General features: G+C 38.1%; 1 protein-coding gene and 1 non-coding gene across 2 annotated transcripts; one reads left to right on the top strand and one right to left on the bottom strand.

Moving 5' to 3' along the window:
- Nucleotides 1–2,138: 2,138 nt before the first annotated feature.
- LOC116634828 lies at nt 2,139–2,273 on the bottom strand. The gene has a single exon (XR_004300057.1). It is a non-coding gene; the product is annotated as a U4 spliceosomal RNA (small nuclear RNA).
- Nucleotides 2,274–15,720: 13,447 nt separating this feature from the next.
- Nucleotides 15,721–20,392, top strand: SMIM28 (small integral membrane protein 28). Its single transcript, XM_032408252.1, has 2 exons — nt 15,721–15,846; nt 19,931–20,392. Exons 1-2 carry the CDS (start codon nt 15,736–15,738, stop codon nt 20,390–20,392), a joined length of 573 nt encoding a protein of 190 aa, XP_032264143.1. The 5' UTR covers nt 15,721–15,735.
- Nucleotides 20,393–22,089: the final 1,697 nt, after the last annotated feature.

Raw genomic sequence — 22,089 nt, 5'->3', positions numbered from 1 at the left:
TTATTTATTTGAGAGAGAGAGAATGAGAGACAGAGAGCATGAGAGGGAGGAGGGTCAGAGGGAGAAGCAGACTCCCTGCCGAGCAGGGAGCCCGATGCGGGACTCGATCCCGGGACTCCAGGATCATGACCTGAGCCGAAGGCAGTTGCTTAACCAACTGAGCCACCCAGGCGCCCTCCGCTTAATTTTTTAATGTCAATCTAAACTTACATTCCTGGGATATACTCTATTTGGTCATTATGTTAGTCTCCTGGGGCTGCCCTAACAGACTACCACAGACTGAGGGGCTTCAACAATAGAAACTTACTATCTCACCTTTTGGAGTGTGGAAGTCCAAGATCGAGACACTAGCAGCGTTCGTTTCTGGTGAGACCTATCTTCCTGGCTCACAGACATCCATGTTTTTGCTGAGGACTCACATGGCCTTTCCTCTGTGCACATGCAGACAGAAAGATCTCTGGCATCTCTCCCTCTTCTTATAAGGACATCAGTCCTATGGCATTAGGGACACAGCTTTATGACTTCACTTACCCTTAGTTATCTCTTTAAAGGCCCTATCTTCAACTGCAGTTGCGCTGGGGGTTAGGCCTTCAAAATATTAATTTTGGAGGGGACACAATTCAGTCCGTAACAGTCATGATGTATTATTATCATATATTGCTGGATTTAGTTTGCTAACATTGTGTTAAGGATTTTTACACCTATATTCATTAGTAATATTGGTATGTAGCTTTCTTTTCTTGTCATGCCTTTATTTTGGTATCAAGGTGATGGTAGCCTCAGAGACTGAATAGTGAAGTGTTTTCTTTCTTTTCTAGTTTTTAGAAGGGTATTTGTAAAACTGATGCTGTTTTTCCTAAAATGTTAAGTAGAATCACTAATGAATACATCTGGGACTGGAGTTTTCTTTGGGGGAAGGTTTTAAATTATGAATTTAATTTCTTTAGTAGATAGTGGCTATTTAGGTTATCTATTTTTTTTTTATATAACAGCTTTATTGAGCTGTAATTCACATACCATATTATTCACCCATTTAAAGTGTACAATTCAATGTAATTTTTAGATTCAAAAAGTTGCATGACTATCATCACAGTAAATCTTAGAACATTTCCATCACCTCAAACCCTATACACTTTAGCTATCACCATCCCCCCCACCTGCCCTAAAGCAATCACCAATCTACATTCTGTCTCTCTAGAATTGCCTATTCTGGAGATTTCATATAAATGGAATCATATAATATGTGGTCTTTTTTTTTTTTTTAAAGATTTTATTTATTTATTTGACAGAGAGATAGAGAGAGAGAACAAGTAGGCAGAGAGACAGGCAGTGGGAGAGGGAGAAGCAGGCTCCCCGCCGAGCAGGGAGCCCGATGCGAGGCTCGATCCCAGGACCCTGGGATCATGACCTGAGCCGAAGGCAGCTGCTTAACCAACTGAGCCACCCAGGCGCCCCTTTATAACTGGTTTATTTCACTTAGCATAATGTCTTCAAATTTCACCTATATTATAGCATGATGTATCAGTACTTCATCTCCTTTTATGGCTGAATAATATTCCATTGTATGGGTAGACCACATTTTATTATTCATCAGTTGACAGACATTTGGGTTATTCCTACATTTCAGTTATTATGAACAATGCTGCTATACATATATGTATACAGGTTTTCATTTCTCTCCCATAGATAATCTAGGGATGTAATTGCTAAATCACATGGTATATCTATTTTTGAGTGAGCTTTGGTAGGAATTTATTAATTCATTTAAATTGTCAACTTTATTGACCTGAAGTTGCTCATAATATTTCCTTATTGTTTTTTAAATATCTGAAGTAGTAATGCTCCCGTCATTCCCAAAGTTAGCAATTTTTGCCCTCTGTTTCTTGATCAGTCTCGATAAATGTTACTTTTATTGATTCTTTTCAAATAACCAGCTTTCAATTTCATTAATTCTCCTTATTTGTGTCCATTTTCTATTTCTTTGATTTCTACCACTGTCTTTATTATTCTCCTTCCCACTTCTTACTTTGTGTTTAATTCACTCCTTTTTCAAGTTCTTAAGGTAACAGTTCAAAATATTTTTTAATTTTGTGATTTCTTCTTTAATCCTTGTTATTGAAAATTGTGTTAATTTCCAAATATTTGGCGATTTTCCTTATATCTTCCTATTGATTTCCAATTTAAATTGGAACATGATTTCAACGCTTTTCAATTAGCAATAATCGCGCCTCGGAGAAACCTCATTGGCTACAACACTGCCCCTGTGCAAAGCTCAACTCTTTTCTATTGAAGAATTTTTATTGTCCATAATATGGTCTGTCTTGTTGAGTATGTCATATAGACCTGAACAGAATTCATATCCTACTGTTGTTGGGTGGAATGTTCTATAAATACTAACTAGGTCAATTATACTGAGAGGAAATGTTAAAATCTCTAACTATAATTGTGAATTTGTCTATTCCTTCTTCTAATTTCTTCTGCTTTTGCCTCAGATATTGAAGTATGGTTGTTAGGTATATATATTTAGGATTATTATATCATCTTAACAAATTGACCCTTTTATTAGTAAGTGTCTTTAAATCTCTGTTAATATTTCTTGGGCTGATACCAATTTATATTAATATTAATGATGTTAATCATTAGGTTAATTATTGCATAGTAATTTGTTTCTATTCTTTTCTATTTAACCTATTCGGATCTTTTTATTTAAAGTTGATTTTTTGGAAAGGTTACCATTGGGTAATACGAACTGAGCAAAAACATCAGCCCATGAAAGCATTGCTCCCAGAGAAGTATGAGAAACAACCACCAGCTAGATGGAAGGGCAACAGAGTCAGGATATCCCAAAGTCAAGTAAATGAGCCCTTCAAGAAGAGAGCATTCAGTATGAACACCAAGTAGGATAAACACTGGTTTATGGTCCACCATCAATTTGAAAGTTGTAATGACTTTCATCAAACTAATTTCAGGACAAGGGTGAGGGCAGAAGCCAAACTGTACAAAGAACAATTGGGAGAAGGGAAGGCAGGAGTGATGACTATTTTTAAATTGTGGAGGTAAGGAGAACAACAAGGAACACACAGAAGGAACAATGACCTAAGAAAAAAATTAAAGTTCTTGCTTTGCTTGTTTCAGGATGGGAGATAATCTAGTGCTTATGGACTGAGGAGAAATCATTTGAAAGAGAGAGGCTCAATAGTGACTATCTGCTAGGGATGGGGGAGGGTAGATGTGGCCTCCCATGGTATGACAGAAGGGGACAGGAGTGAGTGTGTGTGTGTGTGTGTGTGTGTGTGTGTATGTGTGTGTTTGTGAGAGAGAGACAGAGACAGAGAGACAGAGAGACAGAGAGAAAGAGGAGAAATATGTTGGAAAAGGAGAATAGGATCCCAGGAGGGAGGAGACTGGGTTGGATCATAGATTGGAGGCAGACCTAGGGCAGCAGAACTTGCTTTGGACCAAAAGGACAGCTCTTCCTTAGCACAATCCGCACCATGGTGGATGAGAAAAGATGAGGAAAGTTGACTAAAGTGAGGACAAAATTCTTGCCTAATAGTTGTTTTAGAGAGAAAAACTGAGCCCAAGAGAAAAGAAGGGTGGTTGGCAAAGAATTTAAAGAGCATGGTGAATGTTTGGAAATGAGTGAGAAAAGAGCTGGTGGTATATTTATTTTAGAAGACCATTCCTTACATCCATGTTTGGTTTAGATGCCTTCTTTTATGGTTCTAGGTGCTCTTTGAGATTACATCTGCCCAAGTGCTTCACATTGACCTCTAACTGTTCATTTGCTTGTCCCACACACAACTACAAGCTTCTCTGGGCAGAGATTGCATTATGTAAACATAATGCCTAGAACTTAACAAATATCCAAAAGAAATTTTACTCAGCCCTAAAAAAGAATGAAATCTTGCCATTTACAACCACATGCATGGACCTAGAGAAATAAGTCAGTCAGAAAGACAAATACCATATAATTTTACTCATGTGGAATTTAAGAAACAAAACAAATTAGCAAAGGGGAAGGCGGGGAGGGGAGGGAGGGGACCAAGAAACAGACTCTTAACTATAGGGAATTGTTGGTTTCCAGAGGGGAGGAGGGGGATGGGTGAAATAGGTGATGGACATTAAGGACTGTACTTATCATGGTGAGCACTGGGTGATGTATGGAATTGTTGAATCACTATATTGTACACCTGAAATTAATATGACACTGTATGTTAACTAAAATTAAAATTAATACTCAAGAAAATAATAAATAATAAAATACTACTACTACTAATAAAAAATACTCAATAGAAATGCTCAAGAAATGACAAAAATACTGCCAAGTAATAAAGGATCTATACCACTTGCTGGGTGGTTAATTTAGAATTTGAAGCCCTGAACTTAGACTTCACTACCTAGGAACCCTCTAAACAATAGTATTCTATAACTCAGTGACTAAGGGATAAAGGGTTCCAAATTTCAATTCAATACAAACTGCTTCTTATGTTATAACAATCATAACAAATATCTATTTGCAAGGAGAACTACCATCAGGAGTCTTAAAAATATGTGTAAAGTATAAGTAAAATATATAAAGGCAAGAAATTGAAACATGATTCAACAAAATTTTGAGTTATAAATACTGCTAAAAGAATGAGCCTTAAAATGAGAATGCAGATTAAACTTGGCATTTCAAACCCAATGTCCCCAAATTAAATCACCAGTATCCCAATTGTATGTCAAAAAATGGGACTGTTAAATAATGCACATTTCAATTCAAAGGCTTTCATGTGGATAAATTGAGCCATAAACTTATTAATGCTTTGATCCTCCATATTTCAACAGCAATACCCTAGAGTATACAAATATCTTTCTAAATCACCTAGCCTAACTCTTGAGAAACTACACAGCACATACCCCTAACCCAGAACAATATCTAAACCTTTTATTGTTAAGAACATCAATCTCACTGTTCCCCCTACCAAAAACAATGTAAGATTTTACTTACATATTTTAACAAATATCTGCCCCAAATATAAATCTGCCCCAAGACAGTCAGCTCTCAGAAACATGTCCAATGGTGAGACATGTCACATATAAGAACACTTTCACCAGGGAAGAAATGGATATTCTACTAATGGACTTTCCAGGGTTTGAAAGCATGTTGGTTATATGATGGAAAGGATTTTTCCCTCACTCTAGCACAGACTCATTGTGAAACACTGGCCCAGTCATACAGCTTCAGTTTCCTCTCTATAAAATGAAGGGGTTGGACTAGAACTTAAGCAATGTTCACTGGAAAACTAGATCTGAAAATGAGTCCCCCCCAAAAAAGCTCCATGATCAAATAAGATTAAGAAATATTCCATCCTATAGCAATGCACAGCAGGACACTCAAGAATCTGACAGGCAAGGTAACGTGTATATGAAACTAGAGCAGAGATCACCATGGAATTGGAAGGCTGAGCCTGAGGCTTCCAACAAGGCAAACAAGCTGAATCTGCAACTCCCACATTTAATCCAGAATTCCCAAGTGTAGTTGAAGTGATCCCATGTTAGTGTTGGGCCCATCAGTACTGAATGCAAATCAACTCTAGGGAAAGCACCTTCAATTTAGTATCTCAGGATTCTCACAGATCAGGTTCAACAAATTATGAACTCCCAGTTGTAAAAACTACCAAACAAACAGGGAAAATACATTCTTACTCTAAGAGAGATTAAGCAAAAATAAACAGACTTTGACTCTAAAGGATTCAGATATTTAAATGACCAGATAAAAAAATCAAGTTATAAGAAATAGCAGATTCTAGAAACAAAACCTAGGAATAAGAGACTATAAAAAATTACGAACCGCTTTTAAGGGGGAAAACCCTAAAGCATCTAGAAATGAAAAATATCATTGTTCAAATTTAAAACTTAAGGATGGATGTGTTTCACAGCTAATCAGACTCCAAGGAGAAGAGAATTTACTAACTAGTTGATAAATGCAGAATGAAAGATATGGAACATGGGAAGAGAAGTTAAAAAGATATGGAGGGGCGCCTGGGTGGCTCAGTCGTTAAGCGTCTGCCTTCGGCTCAGGTCATGGTCCCAGGGTCCTGGGATCGAGCCCCGCGTGGGGCTCTCCGCTCCGCGGGAAGCCTGCTTCTCCCTCTCCCACTCCCCTTGCTTGTGTTTCCTCTCTCGCTGTGTCTCTCTCTCTCTGTCAAATAAATAAATAAAATCTTTAAAAAAAAAAAAAAGATATGGAAAACAGAATGAAAAGGTCTAAAATATATTTAGTAACAGTCTCAAAAGGAATGAAAGAAAAACAATAGGATAATAATTCCAAAGTTTCCAAAAAGCAAATGGAAGACACGAACCATAGATATATAAAACGCAACTTGTAATAAGATTTAAATAAAATATCTTCACCTCTAATTGCATAATGATATTAAAGACCAAAAGCAAAGAGAAAACTTGAAAGGCAGCCAGACAGAAGGGACAGACCGGTACAAGGCCTAGCAATTATAATTAGCTTCTTAACATCAGCTACTGAAGCCAGCAGTACAATATCTTCAAAATGCCAATAAAAATATCTATCCATCTGGAAATATTTGCTCAGAAAATCTATCATTCAATAATGAGAGTAAAATAAAGATACACATTTTTTTTTAAAGAGTGATTTTAGGGGCACCTGGGTGGCTCAGTTGGTTAAGCAACTGCCTTCGGCTCAGGCCACGATTCTGGAGTCCCGGGATCGAGTCCCGCATCGGGCTCCCTGCTCAGCAGGGGGTCTGCTTCTCCCTCTGACCCTTCCCCTCTCATGCTCTCTGTCTCCCATTCTCTCTCTCAGATAAATAAATAAAATCTTTAAAAAAAAGAGTGATTTTATTCCTTCATAGAAGGAAGATGGATAATGATTGCTGAAGGAAAGTCTGAGATGCAAGAAGGATAGTAAGCCAAGGAATTTGTAAGTATATAGGTAAATCTAAACAAGAATATCTGACAACAGTATCTTATATTTGGACTTTAAAAAGAACAGAACTGAAATGAACTATCAAGCTACAAAAAGACATGGAGAAACTTAAATGCACATTGCTAAGTGGAAGAAGCCAAGCTGAAAAGACTACATACCATATGACAACTATATGACACTCTAGAAAAGGCAAAACTATGGAGACAGTAAAAAGATAAGTGGTTGCCAGGGGTAGGGGTGGAGGAAGGGATGAATAGGCAGAGCACAGGGAATTTTGGGGGCAGTGAAACCATTATTCTGTATGATACTGCAAAGGTAGATACATGTCATTGTACATTTGTCAAAGCCCATAGAATGTGCAATAGAGTGAAAACTAAACTAAGGACTTTAGTTAATAATAATGTATTAATATTGGTTCATCGATTGTAACAAATGTACCACACTAATGCATGATGTTAAAAATAGGGGAAATTTGGGGTGGGGCAAAGGGGTATACGGGAATTCTGTACTTTTTGCTCAATTTTTTTCTATAAACCTAAAACTAAAAAACAACTAAAATATCAAATCATTTGAGTTGGGGGGTAAAGCTAAGGTGACCTAAGCTCTTTGCATTCTTTGAAAAAAAAAAAAATCTCATTAACATATTCAGAACCCTACAACCAACAATTAGAGCAGCCACGGTTTCCAACCACACATGGAACACTTAAAGAAAAACTAACCACGAATTTTTATTAAGTTGTAAAATTTTAAAAAACTGCTATCACATCAATATATTCTCTAAAAACAATGAAACTTATTTATAAATCAAAAATAAGTATAAATAGAAAATCCTCTGACTGGTAGAAATTAAATGCATGTGTAAGTCTTGGGTCAAATAAAAATCACAGACCTGTACCCCTGAAACAAATAATACATTATATGTTAATTTAAAAAAAATTTAAAAAGTAAAGTTTAAAAATACTCAGAACTAAATAATAAAAGTTCTATATAATAAAATTTGAAGGAGGCAGCTAAAGCAATAGTCTGAGGGTAACTTATAGCCCTAACTCCTCATAAAGAAAATAAGGCTAAAAATGCCCAGAGTTAAGCATTCATCTCGAGAAATTTAGGGCCATCAGAACAGCAAAATAAATTCAAAGAAAAAAGAAAATAAATAGAGTGGAACTTAATAAAATAGAAAACAAAGACAGAATCAGGAAGCCCAATACAGTCTTTAGAAAAGATTAATAGAACTGACAAACCTGCAGTCTTGTTCAAAAATGAAAAAAAATAGGAAGCACAAATGAAACTGGGGATGGAAAAAAAGGACATAACCATAGATACAGGTGTGATTTAAAGAGAATTAATATCAATGATGCCAATAACTTTGAAGACATAAAACTGATCAATTTATAGAAAAATAAAAGTTTTTAGACATGTGAAACCTTACCAAGCTTCTAAGAGTCAGAATTATACAAAAAAGTATACCCAGAGTTATTGTTCCTTCCCACCCCTAACACCACATTCCCATTTCTCCATCCATAGAGATGCTTATTCTTTTACAGAGCTGATGGTATGCCTTTGTGTGGATGCACCATAGTTCAGCCATTCTCCTACATATGGGCATTGATGTCATTTCAAATCCTACTACTTCTCATGAAAGTCTGACAAGAAAATTCAATGGTTATTCAAAAGCTGATTACCCAGATTTTGAATCATTTATATCCTTTGTTATTTCTTTCAACTTTTATTTTTCCTTCTTGGTTAAAACCTCAAAAGAGAGCAGGATCAGTAAGAGAAATGTAATGTGGGGCCATGGACAAGTTCTCCTGGGAAGTTGTTGCCTTATTAGCAACAGAGAGAGTATAATGCTCACTGAAATAAGTCAGAGAAAGACAAATACCATATGACTTTACTCATATGTGGAATTTAAGAAACAAAACAATGAACATATGGGGGTGGGAGGAAAGAGAGGGAAACAAACCATAAGAGACTCTTAAAGATCGAGAACATACTGAGGGTTGATGGAGGGCGATGTGTGGGGGGATGGGCTGATGGGTGATGGGTGTTAAGGAGGGCACTTGCTTTGATGAGCACTCGGTGTTGTATATAAGTGATGAATCACTGAATTCTACTCCTGAAACCAAAATTGCACTGTGTGTTGACTAGAATTTAAATAAAAACTCCAAGGAAAAAAAAGAAAATACATCTTTAAATTGCTTAAGTCTGTCTATAAAATACTATTTGGAATTAACAGGACAATATTTTAGACCCGTGTGCGTGGAAATGTGACTAAAAGGCCCATTTTTTTCACATATGTAAGTTCCTGAAATGAGACAGTAAACAGAAATACTGCTATGGGTTAATTAACCACAAAAAGTGAATGAAGGTATAAATAAAATTCTCGCACAATCCAAATGGTCCCGCCAACTGGTTGCCCCTGAAAAAAATTTCCATAATTCTATCTGTAATCACAAACCCACCAAAGATTTCATTCTGTTCACCTAAGTGTGTGTTTGTAGGAGGGGTAGGGGATATTTAGGTTTTGTTCTTAGCAGTTGGGCAAGCTCACACAAGTATGGACTGATGTCTATAGGGGAAAGAATACTGGGAACCTATACACTGTGACTTTAATTATATCATCATTTCAAAAATACGGAAATGCTTGCTGAAGGAAGAGATTTTGTCTCAATTATCAGGCTGCACATGAAAAAGGCCCAGATGTATTTGGAATTCTTTCTCTTATTTCAAATTATGAAGTCAAATCTATCAAGCATTTTCATATGATAATCAGAGGGAGAAGACCTCTGGACTTCAAAACACGTATTTAAATCAGAGTTGGTGGATGTTCTATAGGTTCTTCCGTATGTCCAATAGTAGCTACTCCTTATTCGGGAGCTGTCATATCCCAAACATATGCCACTTATGTTATTTGTTCCATTCTAAACTACTTGCTGAATTTTGGGTTCAGATTAAAATTTCCCCAAGAGCATTTTGGACATCTTAAGTGACCTTGCTTAAATGTGCGTTATTGGGAGCATCTTTTGGGGGATTCGGATGAGCTCCAGTGAATGGTGCAGTCCAGTGTATAGGCCCACGGATTCCCAAGGGCCAGCCCTGTTGAGTTTGAGCAGAGACCTCCACGGAGCAGGGAAAAAGTCCAGCACCTAGATGTAGTTCCAGCAGCTCCCAGGTCAACCCAAAGGGCACCCTCTTACCAGTACATGCAATCCAATAACCCTCCGGTGAGGTCATCTGACAGTATTCAATAGAGTAATGGAGACTCGGTACTTCATTCTTCCCAAAACATTTGAGTGCAACACTGCGTGTCAGGCCTGGGCATCCAGAGAAGTGACAAGACAATTGTATGTCCTCTATTAGGGAGGTCAAGAAAGACTTTGAGACAATTTCAACACAGACTAGAACCTGCGAACTAATGAGAGCATGTGTATGGCACGGGAGCCAGCCATAGGAGGTGGTCGTTGACTGTGTCTGGGCTGATGGTGACAGAGGCAAACCAGGAAAGGTGTCAAAAAAGAAATGATGGTAGAGAAAGGAGTTTGAAGGCAACTGATTTTTCCTAAGAGGCCTTGTATTTATAACCATGCAACATTTGCCAGCTCTAGGTTTTGCATCAAGCTGAAGGCAGCTACACGTGGGAGAAAAGGAACAGCCCTCATCATCTTAAGACTTCCTTTGCCTCACACAGTGAGGCGTGAGGACACCCAGACCTGGCTCCAGGAATTATAGAATCTAGGAAAAACTTGGAAAAATTGTCCCCAAGATTGTTTAATCCTTAATCTCCTAATCTGCAAAATTAGGAAGAATTCTTATAATTCAGAGTTGTAAAAAAAATAGGTAATATAATAATATGTGATAATTTAGGGATTAAATAATGGGGTTCCTCCACCCCAGCTAACCCATTCCCTGTCATATATATGAATAAAGAAAACATGCATAGACAAATTACATGAGGATTTTTAATCTAAATGTATCTACCTACCTAGTTCCAGTTTTAAGTTCAAGAATATCAATTTGATTTCCAAACATTTGTGATCATTATTCTATTTTAAATACACCTAGATTTTCCTTGATTCCAGGTATAGAAAAAGTAAAGACCAAATGCTTGAAAATACCCAAGTTCATAACCAGAGGACACAGTAAGCTTGTACATTTCATATCCTGCTTTTGATATGGGGGAAGAATTGAGACTTTTAAAAAAATATTCTTCCATTGTAGACAGGAATTTAAAAATAGTTAACTGAAGGAGAAAGGAACTTTCTGGGGTGATAGAAATGTTTTATATCTTGTTTTATGTGGTGATTACAGGGGTAAATAAAACCGTCAAAATTCATCAAACAGAACACAGAAGATATTTGCGCTAAGATTCACCAAATGAATCTTTGCATGTAAGAAGGCTAAGATTCTATTTTATGTTAATTATAGCTTCATAATATGTTTTTTTAATCTTCTGTTCAAAATGGAAATCTTCCATTTCCATAAGTGTTCGTGTTTTTCCAAAGTAAACTTCAGTAATTTTTCCTTTTTTATTGTCACACTTGTTGGGTTTTTAAAAAAATCATTTCCGGCATATCTTCCTCATTCAGTCCATTATTGCTAGTGAATTTAGTCACATTGTTTAGGTCTCTTCCCTTCCAGATTATCAGGGACAAAGTCGAACAAAACCCAAGGCCAGATCTGCTGACCCTTAGGTGAACCCTTGGTCTCCATGGAACTCTGGTTCAGGCAGAGTGATTCATCACAGCGCTGCCTGCCATCTACTGATTAGTTTTCAGTCCTCCTAATCAAATATAAGCTTATTTAATTCCTATAATAGCATCTTGAGAAAGTGCACTGACCAGTTTGCTAAAATTCAAATGTATTTACTAGTTTAGAATTAAATATGGGGAAAAAACCCTACTGCTGTTCTATAGGCATCTTTAATTCATTTCGATCTTCCCTGACCAGGAGTTCTCAGGGACTTTTCTCCATTATTGACCCAGAAGAGCAAATATGTCACACAACTAAAGCAGATTGCCCTGGGTCCAACCGCTCCACAAACCAGCAGAACCAGAAAACCAACAAGTCTTGGTAATTCTTGAAAATAGAATATCTATATTTATAGAAAAATTACCAATGTTGATCAGCAAAAAGAACCATAGTTCCATAAAAAAAAAAAAAAAAAACTTATAATTCCACCACTTAGGAAAAATACCATTGTTAACATTTTTTCTATATGCAGAGGCATGAAAATTTGTAATAAACAGGCAATTTTCTAACAAGTTTTTCTTAATTGTGGTAAGCATGTTTACATTTTTCTGGGCTTTCCTTTCAGGTGATAATCTGTCTTTATATGTGGATATTTTATTAGCTAAGTCTTTTGTGGAATTTTTAAAAATCTTGTTTGTTATTCCAGACATTCAAGGTAGTGCTAAAACGTCTTTCAACAACATAATATCTTTGAGTATTCATCAGATTGTTTCTTTAGGGTGAATTCCTAGAAGTAGAATTGTTGAGGGTTGACATACATTGATGATATCTTTTTTCCAATAATCTATTAACTTGTTCTTTTTTTTTTTATGTTATGCTAGTCACCATACAGTACTTCAATAGTTTTTGATGTAGTGTTCCATGATTCATTGTTTGCATATAACACCCAGTGCTCATTGCAATAATCTATTAACTTGTTCTGTTTTGAGTATATAACTCTTAACTCTACTGCTCTATCCAGCTACTCATCATTCCTTTGCTCCCCTTTCAAGCAAAAATAACTCAAGATTGTTGATATTCACTATCTCCAATTCTGCTCCCCCCTCTCTCTCTTATAACCATCCCAATCAAGCTTTGCCCTAACCACTCCACCAAAACTACTCTTGTCCAAATAACCAGGGACACCCCTTCCCCAACCCATTTTGTTAAATCCAATAGTAAATCTCACCCATCATCTTACTTGATTACACAGTACCTACATTTTGAGATCATTCCCTCCTTCTAGAAACATTTCTTCCCTTGGATTCTAGGACATCACTTGGGTTCTCTTCCATCTCACTGCCACTCCCTGTCTCCCCATCCTATTGACTCTCATTCTCTTGGTGATCTCACTAAGTCTTGAAGTATTAAATACCATCTCCTTGCCAGTGAGTTCCAACTATTGACTGTGGTCTAGTCCTCACTCCTGAACTCCAAATTCTAATATCCAAACTCACACATATTGCAAACTTACCATGCCCAAACACAACTCTCTTTATTCCTCTTGTGTAAAAACAAAACAAAACAATACAACACAACCTGCCCCATCTGGTCTTTCTCCTTCTCTGTAAAGGAGAATGGTCATCCTTCCTATTGCTCAAGCCTAAAACAGAATCCTCCTTGATTTTTTTTTTTTTCCATTTTGTACGACTTTCAGTTCTTCCAGAAATCTTGTAGCCTTTATTCCTAAAATTGATCTAGATTTCACCATTTCCACTGCTACTACTCTGGTCCATTATTTCTCCCCTGAATTATTAAAAGAGGCCTTAGCTGGTCTCTGTGCTTTTGCCCTAATCCCTATACCTATTTCAAACACAGATGAGCCTGAGTGATCCTTTTAAAATGGAAGTCCGATCTTATCACTCCTCTGCTCAAAACTCCACATGGCTCCTACATTTTACTTAGAGTAAAAGCTACAATTCTTACAATGCTCTACAAACCCTCTACTCTGTGCTGCCCTATGACCTCCCACAAATCCTCTCTCTCTTAATATCCTACTTTTTTCCTGGCTTACTGCTCCAGCCACCCTGACCTTCTAGCCATTCTGAGAACTTACCAGGCATGTGACCTCAGGGCCTTTGCACTGGCTATTCCCGTGGTCTGCAATACTTTTCCATCTGATAACTTCATGGCTGAATCCCTTGCATTCTTCAGCTTTTTGTGCAAATATCACTCTCCCTGAGGTCCTAGTTGACTTCCCCCTTTAAAAGTGCCCCTCCTTCAGCATTTACTCTGCTCCTTTGCTTTTCTCCAGAGCATGTATCACCTTCTGATAAATATTTTATTTATGTGATTTGTTTCTCTTGGTCCCCAGAAATATATCCAGAAGAGCAGGAATTTGTATCTGATTCATTCAATGCTAGAGGAGGGTCCAACATTACAGGTGCATATTTAATGCTTTTGATCCAGTTTTCCAACTTGCTTCTTAAGAAATGAAGGTATTGGGGGCGCCCGGGTGGCTCAGTCGTTAAGCGTCTGCCTTCGGCCCAGGTCATGATCCCGGGGTCCTGGGATCGAGCCCCACATGGGGCTCCCTGCTCAGCGGGAAGCCTGCTTCTCCCTCTCCCCTGCTTGTGTTCCCTCTCTCGCTGTGTTTCTGTCAAATAAAATATTAAAAAAAAAAAAAAGAAAGAAAGAAATGAAGGTATTGAAGTTGATAGGGTGGAGGAAGAGTTGAGGACACAGTATTAGCAAAGCCACGACATGCGAAAAAAAAAAAGTAAAATAGTGCACTGATGGCCAGGTGCTTTGGATATACCAGTGTGGGGATACAAGACTGGCTTAAAATAGGAACACATCAGTGGGACAAGGCAATATTTTAACTGAGAGCACAAAATCAACTTACTCCACAGTAAGAACTAAAAGGACAAAGTGATAAAGGAGTTCCACACTAGGATACTGATCCAGGCCCTGGGAAACTTAGTGAAAACTTCTATCACAAATCAGAAGTTTGGCTAAGAGCCAAACTGTATCAAAGAGGGCTGCAGTCTTTGAAAGAGTAATGAAGATGATGGCTCCTCCCCAGAAATTGGATCTATCTAAAAGTGTAGTGAGTTCACTATCCTATCCCCGAAACCTCTCCGTGGGCTACCACGGGCCAGTGGTGGAGAATTCTAATTAAGAAAAAAAAAAAATCCTAGTTAGGAAATACTCTTTCAGCAACGTGACAGTTGCTTCGATGGAAATGATGCTTAGATCAGGATGTGGGTAATTGCAATATTGAACTGTAAGTTGTTGAATAAATATTTGAAACTGAAGTTTACTCCACTAAAGAGAATCCAACCACCATGTCTTAAATGTTCAAGTCTCCACAAATATGTAGAATTAAACATCCCAAAGTTATCTCAGTGAATATTCAAACTGAAAGTTTCTTATTTTAAGCTTAGTATAAATTTCTCAAGATAATCAAAAGGAAGACTCTTTAAGTATTGGTAATTTGATTTTTTTTTTTTTTTAGTTGAAACCAGCAAATATTTCTTGCAAACAATCCGAGCTATTGTCTGTCTGGCTTCTGTACAACTTTATCATTAGCATCTTTCATCTAAATAATTCACTAAAAGGTTATAAAAGAGTCTTGTTTCTCTACCAAATACCCCTTCTCTCTGTATCCTAGAACCCAGAAATAATTAAAGGAAATTCAGCTTGGGTAGTTTTTCTTGCTGAGCTGTTATCTCTGGAGTGGGATGTGGGAAGGGAAGGGAGAGGGTCTTATTTATATCTCAATATAAACAGCTTTTACTCACTGAGACCATCCACTGCACTGTAATAACGCAAATGCAGAGAACTCCTCGGTCTGAAATCTATTCCGTGTCTGATATCTGATGCCAATCCTTACAGTGATAAATGTCACAAAACAAATGCAGAGGCACTGAATTTAAATACAGCCAGTCCCAAGAGGTCTCTCTGGTTGGTTTCTTTTCCCGGTTGCCACTCATCAGAGAAGGAGTTTACCAACAGCCATCAGCCGAGCACATCCAAGCTGGATCCAGGCCAAGAGCAAGCAGTATTGTTGAAATCTGGGCAGTGAGGTGGAAGGGTGGTCAGTGCAACAGTCGGATGGAAACATGCGGGGCCTGATGGCCAGTAGCTGGAGGAAGTTTGGCCACGCCGGCAGGGGGACATATGAGTGGTTAACGAGCGAACCAAGCCGACCTCTTCAGGAAACCCAGCTGCAGGTCTGTATCTATGACTTCAGCCTTTTCTTCCCCAAAGTGTCTCTGTCAGCTTTAAAACCAACTATGCCTATATTTTTAGGATCTTAAAACTTAGTGGCAGCATTTTACTTTATGGGTAGGACAGAAATATTCACTCACTGACTGGCGTGGTCTAAGGAAGTAACTGGAAAGTTGAATTCTTTTGACGAGGATGGATTCAAGTAAAACTTGCCACAAATACGTTCCAAGAACACCTGAGAGATCAAATTTATCAAAGAACACCTGAAGGGAGGAGTCAACAAATCTTTAAGCCTTGGTTTTAGGACTTTGTTCTTTGCACAGTAAAGCAATGTCTACATACACAGTAACGAGAGGCTCCCTTTGGCTGTAGAATGACAGCATTTCTAGGAGTTAGGAGAAGCCAAGGCTCTTACCTCTGGCCGGGTGGCAGAGGGTTAAGGAGGTTTTTGTCTCTAAGAAATGCAGCAGCTGCTTTGCTTTGTCTGGGCAATCACCAAAGAAGCCTCAATCTGAGGCGGCAGAAAGGAAAAATATTTGTAGAAACCCAAGAACTCAATTTTATGATCAGGAGGGAAATGAGGGATCCTGCACCCACAAAAAGAGGGAAACAAACCTATTTTCTTGTTGTCTGGAAAACCAACTGACGAGGCTGGTATTTAAGTTCTCCCAAACTACCTTTTTACAGAGAGATATTTTTTATATATATTTATACATTATATTTAACACTTATAATTGCATATATATAACTATGATTTTTATACTCTTCAACAGTCACACTTTTAACTGAATATTTTAAAAAATATTCCCTGAACAAGAAAGCCCTTGAGTCAATATATGCATCAGAAATATTAAAAGTTAAGAAACAACTTTGAGGGAAGTGAACAAATAAGAACATTTGACTAGAAAAGTAGATATCTTTTCTGCACTTAAAAAAAAAATCCAAAACAATTTGAACCAATATACCAAGAATTAATAAAAGAGAAAATTAAGGAGACCATCATAAATTTGTCCTGTCACTCTGTGCTTCTCTTAACTGGAACACATGAGGAGTTATCTCAAGAAATTGTCCTAATTTGCCATCTTAGATAAGTCTTTTAGTGCCACTTGATATTTGGATAAATTCGACTCAACCAATGGAAGTACCGATTACAGGAGGAGACTGTGGCTCTTCTTCTTCCAAAATTTTGCAACTAACTGCAGAAAAAAAAAAAAAAAAAGCAACTAATACTAGTAATACCATAAGTGCATAGCCGTAAACAATAGGGTCTATTACACAAAATCTTCTAAGTAGAACATGAAGTATCTTTATATTCTATGCATCTTGAACTTACAGAGTATTTAAAATTTGATGCCCACAGCTGTTTAGAAACTGTTATCATCCGTATAATTGATGGAGAATGAAGAAAACTAAGTCATGCATAATAGTCCATGTTTATCAAGGTTGAAGAGCGTTGTTGTTTTTTTAATATTTTATTTATTTATTTGACAGAGAGAGAGAGACAGCGAGAGAGGGAACACAACCAGGGGGAGTGGGAGAGGGAGAAGCAGGCTTCCCGCTGAGCAGGGAGCCCAATGCAGGGCTCGATGAGGGGCTCCATCCCAGGACCCTGGGATCATGACCTGAGTCGAAGGCAAACGCTTAACGACTGAGCCACCCAGGCGCCCCTGAAGAGTGTTTTAGAAGCTTTAATGATTTTAACGATTCGTCTAGAGAAAAAGCCTAAACATAGTTAAATTGCAACTTGATTTTTTACTAATGGTAGTAAATTATTTATGAGTTCATCTATTCTTATAGCTTTTGTAATCAAAGTCCTATTACATCACAACAGATTTTAAGTTAATAGTTTTGATAGATTATGTGTAAGAAAACAGAAAGAACCCATAACTTAGAAATAAAACAACAATCACACACGTAAAATATATTGTTACTAAAATATTTTTTCTGAAAAAATATATTAAAAAATAAATATAGTAATGTTAGTTTCTTTTTTTTTTTTATGTTCACTGCATTTTCTAGCCTTAGCAATAAATTTCTAGACTTCTTCTGGTTATCTTTAGTATTTTATTTTCTAGTAAATTTGACCATGTGAGTTCCTGAGGTAGAAATATATAAATATCTATTATTCACCAAGTGCTTTACACACATTGATTCATTAAATTATCATGCCAACCCTCCAAAAAAGATATTATTTCCACTTCATAGAGAAGGAAATCCAGGCCCATAGGGGACAAATAAATGGTCCACGGTCATGCAAGTATTAGAAAGTCCCACTAGAATTCAGAGCCAGAGCTGTCAAACCCCAAAGACGATGCTCTGTTTCCAAAAACAAAAACAAAACACACTTTTAATTTTTATGCACTTTAAGCTAAAATATCTGAACTCATATCTTACCAAGGACAAAATATCTGGCAATATAAATATTAAATAAACTATCTAATTTTGAATCAACATAACACACATAATTGTAAATTCTTTAGGAAGTAAAAAAGATGATACAAACAACACTAGATAAGCCAGTCTCTTAAGAGGTCACGGCCAGCAAAACAGTTGTCCTTACCCCCAAAATCAAGGAGAGATCCCTGGGCTCTCATAGTTTTATTATTATATCTTATTTTAAATAAGTAGATAAAGAGCTTAGTATTTTGCTTGTTTGTTTGAAACACAACATAAGGCTTTAAGTTTTGTGGATACAAACACATTTGTTGCTGTATGCTTTATATAACAGAGAAGCTTTTTAATACCTCACTACTAGCAGCTTTATTTAAAGCAATGTCTCTGCAATTTGGAACAGTATTTTTGTACCGCTTCTCTACCTTGCTGTTGAAGCATCATTTCATGGCTATTATACTCTTTACTTCATCAAGAACCATCATTACCTTGTGAGCTAATATTGTAAAATCAATACCTCCTAGGTTGCTTAAGAATTTATCAGCAATTTTTTTAAACTACTGAACTTTCAAGAATATTTAATTTCATGTTTACATTGAAGTCTGAGATGGGAAGCCTTGCAGATGATGAATATCATAGCAAAGCACCAGACATGCTCACACTTTAGAGATCGTACTCTAAGTAAACAACCAAAAAATTAGTGTTTATACCAGATAGAGTCCACAAATGACTTCTCCTCTCAAAGCACAGATATTGCAGAAATTTTCTCATATCTAGTTTAATAATATCCTAGACTAGATAGGGTTTTTTTTCTTGGGGGGAGGGTATTTTTTATATAAGATTCATTAAACTTTATTTTTCAATTCAGGCTTTTTCCCCTCTTGAACAGATCTAAACAGCATGCTGCAGGAATTTGGCTATAAATAGTCCCTACACAGCCGCTTAGAGAAATTTTAGGCTGTAATAGGATACAATTCTTTTTCTATAAAGAGTTCAAAAGTTGGGGCGCCTGGGTGGCTCAGTTGGTTAAGTGGCTGCCTTTGGCTCAGGTCATGATCCCAGGGTCCTGGGATTGAGCCCCACATAGGGCTCCCTCCTGCTTGTGCTCTCTCTCTCTGTCAAATAAATAAAGTCTTAAAAAAAAAAAAAAGTTCAGAAGTTTCCATATTGATTCTACAAATACTGCAAAAACAAATGGAAGGAATTTTAAAATCTCATTCATCATAAACGTCAGTGATCAACTCAGATTTCAAATATTATTTATATGTGATATGAACACATAACAATGTCAGAATTCATTCCCGAATTAAATCATTTAAATTCCATATGATCCTTTTTGTGGCAATACCACATTATTGGTCTAAGTCTAAATAAAATAAGTGCATAAAGAGTAAGAGCTCCTGTTCAAAGAATGAGTGGTGGGCTGACCAACTAAAACCTACTCTTCTGGTTTTCCTTCGGGGAGATATTATAGGATATCGTCAATATGTATTTTTGACATCTCAGTTCATACTTTATCACATCCATTTACTTTACTTCACATGGGCTCAAGCCCATTGGCATAAAGAAATACTACAGTGATTTTCAGAGTGGGTAATGTGGATAAGGATAAAAGATGAAGAAAGAGAGGAGCTTTAGGGAACGCAGAAGTCTTCTTTCCCCATCTCCTAACCCAGCTTCGTTCCCGAATTCCAGGGCACCCAGCAGAGAAGTTCCACCAAAGACGACGTGGAGCCCTTCCTGTGCATCCTTCTTCCAGCGACCATCCTGCTCTTCCTGGCCTTCCTGCTGCTTTTCCTGTATGGCCGCTGCAAGGCCCCCCGGCTCCGGGGGCAGGTGTTCAGCCCCGACCCCCCAGCGCGCCCCGCTGCAGGGCAGGCCACGGAGTTCCTGCCGGGCTTCCCGCAGAGCGGCGAGCAGGACTTCTACTCCCCGCTGCCCTGGGAGGCGGGCCTACCCCCCTCCTACGAGGAGGCTACCAGGAATCGTCCTAGGGTGGAGGCTCTGGAGGCCGGCCCTCCCGGTGAAGAGGGCTCCCCTGGCCGGGAGGGGCAAATAGAAACTGCTGGTGGGAACCATTTAAAGCACAGCTCGCAGCCCCTCCTGGAGCCCACCCGGCACCCGGCAGACTCCTGGATGAATGGGCGCCAAGCTTGACAAATGTCAGTCTGGGTAACCGTTCTCAAGTTCCTTAGGGAAAATTTCTCCTAGGTTGTCCTGAGGAGGACTCGACTTGTCTAAAATATGTAACACCCCCGAGAAAAAAATAGGAAAATTCTGTGTGAGTTGAGAAACAGTTAGAATGACTGGTAAGCATGGGGACGAGCTCCGAAGGAAAAGAAAAACGCTGCTAAGCCAAAGGAAACAGCTTTTCCCACCAAATAAAGTGTTTCTTCCTACACACGTTTTTCAGGGTTTTATGGCTTCACTTCTGTGTGAAAGCTTCAAGATGGCTGGAGAGTTCTAGAAGGAAAACATCTCAAGAGCTGCAGTGGTCAGTTGTATGGTAAACAATGGTAAAGTAGGTCTCAGTAGTAAGACTGAAGGTACAGACAGACATGTGCAGACATTTTAGCTTTAAAAAGCTAATAAAGCTCTCCAAAATTATCTCCTTCCTGGAGTAGCCCTTGCTTACTTGTGTTCTAATTTGCCTCCTAGAATGGGAAAAGGATCGGGCTGTTAGGTGGGAATGTCTCCCACCAGAACATCCTGGCTCGTCCCACAGTGCTGTGGCAGGACAGAGGTGCTGCTTTAACACACCATCTTAGGGGACACGATGAGTGATTGTGTGGCCTTACCAAGCAGCAGTAACAGAGTAGATACTAGTTTAACATGGGAAAGCCAAGGTCAAAATTTTGGATCACATAGTAAGGAGAAACACAGATTAGCTCTAACAGGGACCTCATGAATCATATGGTCCAAACTTTGGCTTTACAGGTATCAAAACTAGAACGCGGAGAGGTTAAGTAACTTGTCTGAGGTTAAATACTTCATCAAGAGCTGAGATCAGAAGCCTCTCGGCTCTGGGCTGGAGCACCTTCCACTGCACCCAATGTTCGTCTAAGAAAATTGCAAATGTGGAATTTCGGGCCATGCTCCTGGCTGGGCATCAAAGCTCCCAGTAGGAGGAGCCCAGCTGGGTTTGGAAGGGATACAAATCTCCCTCCATGGTTTTCAAATGGGGAGGTAGAGATGGGCCATGTACCGCTTGAGATGCAGATCAGAAAGCCCTTGGAGGTAGTGGAGGAAGCAGAAGCAGGAGGGTGACATGGATGATTCTAAAACTTGTATTTGATACTCTAATTTTCTTGGTAAAACTTTTTTGTTGTTTTCATAAGACAAAAACTAGGCGACACTTTGATGGTTAAAAATGAACAAAAAACTTTGTTTTACTTTTACATAAGAGTTTTATGCTAGATATGCAATGTGGTACAGTTTTAGGAAGATAACAAGGTAAGCCCAAATAGGATACATTTATTTCTAAATCTAATCTGATAGAAATAATAGTAGTACCTTTAAAGACCAAGGCAAAATATAAGCTATTTGAGTGACGATCAATACAATTTCTCTCAGGAAAATTATACTGAAAAATTCCCTGATGGTCTTTAAGGGAAGTAAATAAGACAAATGGAAATGAAAAGCTCAGCAGACAGCCTTCTTCAGATTTTTTTTTAATCCTAAGAATCTACTTCTGGGTGAGACCATGTTGATTCTTTTCCAACTGCCATTCCTCCTCCTTTGCTAACAGAACCCTGATTTGGTTTGGGACCCTGAGGCCACTTGTGTAAGACAGACCAGAGCCCTCCCCACGCCGGGGGATGCATCATGACAGTTAATCATGGTGATCTCAGTTC

This window comes from Phoca vitulina, unplaced genomic scaffold, assembly GCF_004348235.1.
Source record: "Phoca vitulina isolate PV1807 unplaced genomic scaffold, GSC_HSeal_1.0 scaffold9, whole genome shotgun sequence".
Lineage (NCBI taxonomy): Eukaryota > Metazoa > Chordata > Mammalia > Carnivora > Phocidae > Phoca > Phoca vitulina.
The sequence above is the reverse complement of the archived record's forward strand: the minus strand, read 5'-3'. Positions and strand labels throughout refer to the sequence as shown.

Excerpts from the sequence above, each read along its gene's own strand:
- SMIM28 (XM_032408252.1), top strand. The coding sequence starts at position 15,736 with ATGCGGGGCCTGATGGCCAGTAGCTGGAGGAAGTTTGGCCACGCCGGC. Across the intron at positions 15,847-19,930 it reads TTCAGGAAACCCAGCTGCAG|GGCACCCAGCAGAGAAGTTC; the intron begins GTCTGTATCTAT and ends CCCGAATTCCAG.